The sequence below is a fragment of the Notothenia coriiceps genome, unplaced genomic scaffold, assembly GCF_000735185.1.
Source record: "Notothenia coriiceps isolate Sejong01 unplaced genomic scaffold, NC01 NC01_scaffold00005013, whole genome shotgun sequence".
NCBI classification, from domain to species: Eukaryota; Metazoa; Chordata; class Actinopteri; order Perciformes; family Nototheniidae; genus Notothenia; species Notothenia coriiceps.
In genome coordinates this window covers 1-4,564 of record NW_011337714.1, presented here as the reverse complement: position 1 = coordinate 4,564, position 4,564 = coordinate 1, and the positions used below count along the sequence as shown (strand labels likewise).

The 4,564-nt window shown below is 41.7% G+C and overlaps 1 protein-coding gene across 1 annotated transcript; it reads right to left on the bottom strand.

Annotated features, from left to right (window-relative positions):
• Positions 1-460: 460 nt before the first annotated feature.
• Positions 461-2,975, bottom strand: LOC104942745 (origin recognition complex subunit 1-like; the record flags this gene model as incomplete). The annotated part of the gene is made up of 4 exons (XM_010768021.1): positions 2,693-2,975; positions 1,842-1,969; positions 1,588-1,760; positions 461-911 (listed from the first exon to the last, which is right to left on the bottom strand). Coding segments are annotated over exons 1-4 (847 nt in total), but the record flags the coding sequence as incomplete, so codon positions are not given.
• Positions 2,976-4,564: the final 1,589 nt, after the last annotated feature.

Here is a 4,564-nt window from a genome sequence, read left to right as displayed (position 1 = left end):
GTACGTACTGCCCCTAGGTTCAATTCTCACAAAACACAACAACCCCTCCCACTGTCGTATACGCCGATCCAGAGCATCCCAAACATGCTCAATGGGTGACATGTTAGGGTTAGGGTTTAACCCTAGGGTTTTCGGACCCCCCCAGACCCCCCCCCAATAAAGCAAAACTGCACGTTTCAGAGTGGCCTTTTATTGTGGCCATCCAAAGGCACACCTGTGCAATAATCATGCTGTCTAATCAGCATCTTGATATGCCACACCTGTGAGGTGGGATGGATTATCTCGGCAAAGGAGAAGTGCTCACTGTCACAGATTTTTTCAGATTTGTGAACAATATGAGAGAAATGGTTATTTTGTGTATATAGAAAATGTTTTAGATCTTTGAGTTCATCTCACGAAAAATGGGAGCAAAAACAAAAGTGTTGCATTTATATTTTTGTTCAGTGTATGTAACACTCACTGCTGAGCTCCAGTTTCTTGCGAATGCCGGGCGTCCTTGCAAAGGCATTCCTCCGTTTGGCGCTCAGGCATTTTGAAGCAGACCGTTTGGTGGCTGAATGCATTGACTCTGCCTCTGCAGTACTGGGTTTCCCTGCACTCATGGTGGCCTTGGAGTATCTCACTTCCCCGGGAGCTGCCTGGCACATGATGGCGAGATCCTGAGTGGGCAAGGCGCGTCGAGCAGGGCCTCGGGACGCTGGAGTCGCTGCAGGGGGAGAGCAAGGGGTTGAGGGGGGGAGGAATGATCTGGAACAGGGAGGAGGAGAAGAGGAGGAATCTGGAGAAAGATCAGAATCCACCTGAGCAGAGTCAACCGACTTAAAGGTTTTCGAGTCCCAGGAGAGCTTCACATACAGGGTGTCTTGGTCGTCAGAGTCTGGGAACGGAGCTGCTCCATCCAGACGCTGTACCTGTGAACACAGGACAGACACATAGAGGGTTAGTGTAAAATGCTTAAAAGCAAACATTTTCCCTCTTGCTTCTTGGAGGACCTGTCCATGAAGATATTTGACATCAGAAAACTACTTCAGTGGTGTTGATAAACTCGTACACACACTAATAATTACACTAATTTAGCATGGCATTACATTACTGTCAAACTTGCAACTGACAGATTCACAGCTTTTGGGATTGGGATCATCGTGGGAATAATTAATTGGGTCGTGATCAAGCTAAAATAAAGTCAATCAATGTCCAATCCTTTTTTTACTGAACCCCACTGTTCTGGTTAGATTTAACTTTAAACCATGTGAGAGTTCTTAAGGCAGCCAATGGAGTAGGCTAGACGTGTCGTTTCAATGGGTCAGTCTGACATAAGTGTAATCAACCTTTAAGTAAACATAAGTGTCACATCGGACTCTGAGAAGGACCCAATTAAGGAATGATCAGTGAAATCCTAGTTCTACGATAATTAGCTTTGGCTTTTATTTCTTTAATTATTATAGTTTATTCAAATGTTTATAATTTGGTGTTGTTTGAACTGCAGTTATCAAGACCTAACAAAAGCACACTTGTCCAGTTCATAAAGAAAAAACAATGAATAAATGACAGGAATACTCATGTTATTCAGATGTCACTAAAAGTCACCTTCACAGGTCTGAGGATAGACTCGGCGTCCACCTCATCGTCACAGTTGCGGCCCTGGTAGTAGAAGATCTCCTGAGGGTGGGGCTCTCTGCCCAGCAGCTTCAGCTGGCCCAAAGGCACTTCAGACACACGAACAAACCACTGAACCACCACTTTCTTTTGTTTCCCGTTCTCTGAAACCCGAAGTGAGAGAGAAAAAGATTTTCAGTTACAGTCTTTGGGGACAAAGTCAAGTATAGCATTGAGTCTCTTACCATCTCCATACAGCCGGATGACTTTGGCCACGTATGGGTTGTCTTCATCGTCTCCCTCTATGAGGATGTGTTGGCCAGTTTTAATGACAGTGACCCTGGGGAGACCCTCCACACTAATGTCCAAAGAGCTGGGATATAAACATATTCACATTATTAATTTAAAAAACATTACCACCAAATAAAATATGTATGTATTATCACAGATTAAAGTACTTAAGCAATTAAAATGAGCTCCACATTGATCACCTGCAATATTAAAGTGATGAACACATTTATGAAGCATATACTAATAATTCAATTAAACAGATTAAACTATCTCCAGATATGTTTATTTCAATAAACTAAAAGATGAAATGTTCATTCATGTGTTGACAATTCTGCTGAAGCTATACAACGTTTTAAAAGCCTCTTAGATCAGCTAGAAAATCCATCATCACAATCTGAAACAGGAAACAGGACTACTGAGGAACGTGGTTTCACATCACAGCAGAGCTACAAACATACAGTAGGATCATCTTATACAATATGACGGATTGCTTCAGATTAAACTACCCAACAGTTACAGTATATAAAGAAGTTAACATTAGAAATACCTAATACAACTACAGAAGGGAAATGTAACAAACACAATAATGCTGCAGTAACATTCATCCAGAAATTATATATTAAACCACTAAAAGCGCTTAAAGAGTAGTCTGCTTAACATGTTCCCTACACGCGTGTACTTCATTAAGGTTTCCAATGCACGAGTATTTCAATGTGGTAGCCTACGTGTACTTCAGCAAACAATTGGAATATTTCCTTCGCGACTGAAAAGCGTTCTCCTTTCGTGACTACTGAAAGATACTCACGCATATTCACATGTTTTTAACTTCCTGTTGAAACTGATGGGCTCTCCTCGCCACTTGTAGACTCGTCTGACTCTCAGCCGGGTGAAATACTTCATCCTGTTTCCTTGCTGTCTGCTGCAGTTCAGATAAAACAATACAAGCAATAATTAATATAGGTAAACAAGCTCTGTTTGATTTCATTCAAACACCGCATAGGAAGAAGATGCGCTTTTAAAGAAACAGCCTCAAAAGAAAACAACGCCGCAGACAGGATTTCCCGCGAAAATCGCAAAGGCTGCAGTTTCTTCTTCGTTGTTTCAAAGACAAGGCAGATCAGAAGGAGTGCATGCTGCCCGCTACTGGACAGGAGTATCTTCTTCTTCTCTCAGTTATTGGCAGATTGCAAACAGCTTTAAGGTGCATACTGCCACCTACTGTACAAGGTTATGTATCACCATGTCATCCTAACACCAATTGTGGAAGTATACCACTGTGTTTACGTTATTTTAAATTCTTCTAATCCGCCCTGTTTCAACCAAATACTTAAAAAGGGCCTTCCTGGTAGCTCTTACCCCCTCAACTTCTGTTCCCAGTATCCCGATCAGGCTCCACTCCCCTCCTGCCTCTCTGACCCTGTCACTTAGTTTTCTCTCTTGGTTTTGTAAATGTTGCAATGTGATATGATGTGTTCCACATTTTATTTCACTCCACACCCCCTGCATCCTTCAAATGCACTTTTCCCCATTCTAAACATAGTGCCGTTTAATCCTATAGTTAGGGGGATGACTGTGAATGCCCTCAGACAGAAGGGGTCGAGGTCTGTTATGCTATAATCTACTGAGCTATTGCCAAGAGGAGAGCTGTGTGTGTAGTGACCAAAGGAGTCCCCTCGAAGCCGACCGTTAACAATGTACAGACCCTGTGTTCGGCACATCTAGTAGTTGCTGCCCGCTTTTGTTCCTGTGGGGATGTGAAGGGAGGGGAATGCTGTTTTGGCCATATGTTTGTCTCCCTGTCTAACCCGAAAATTACAACACCGGGGGGCCGCCAGGGGGCAGCAGGGGGGTCACGCAAAGTTTGAGAGAAAGGGGAATTTCTTTTTTTTAAAGTTACATTTTTTTTTGTGGATGTTATTAATAACTGCATATCTATCAATCTATGTGTCCTTTGATGCCAATCTTTTAATATTTTTTATTTATGAATATTCTATTTTATTTTTTGGTTTTTAAATCACACGACCGCCCTTCAAGCCAATCAGAATTGAGCTGCCGCTACGGAGAGTGAAACTGAGTATCTGCTCAGCTTTTGGAGCAAGTGAGAGCTAGTGTATATTTCGCTCTGCAGCTGGATGAGTCCACGGATGTAGCCAATATTGATGTTTATATATATGAATATAAATGTTTATTTAGTGGGAATGCTGTTAACAGCATTCCAACTAACTGTTCTTCTACGGACAACATTTTTATTATTATTCCGCCGGGTTATTTTGGCCCTCTTCTCCTCCCGCATTGAACATCGCAGAAACTCCGTTCAAACATCAAAACGTTCAGCTCGGTCGGGAATCGATTGCTATTACTTTTCTCATTCATAACTTTCATAATTCCAGAGATACGTCCCATACTACATCAAATTTTTAACATTGAAGTCAATGGAGGAAATCTTCAACTCCAACAAATCTTCATGCGACTTCAACTGCTAACTGTTCATTCATACTTTCACTCAGAAACCTCATTCCAACTTTAAAATGCTACACATCTTTCTGACATTATTCGTGTAAAACAACTTTTAAATCTGATTCTTACTTTTAGAGATATTAAACATTGTTCAGACCTTGTTTTAGAGGTTTTCTTCACATTTGAACATTAACGAGAGTGCGTGATGTCACAGTTAGAG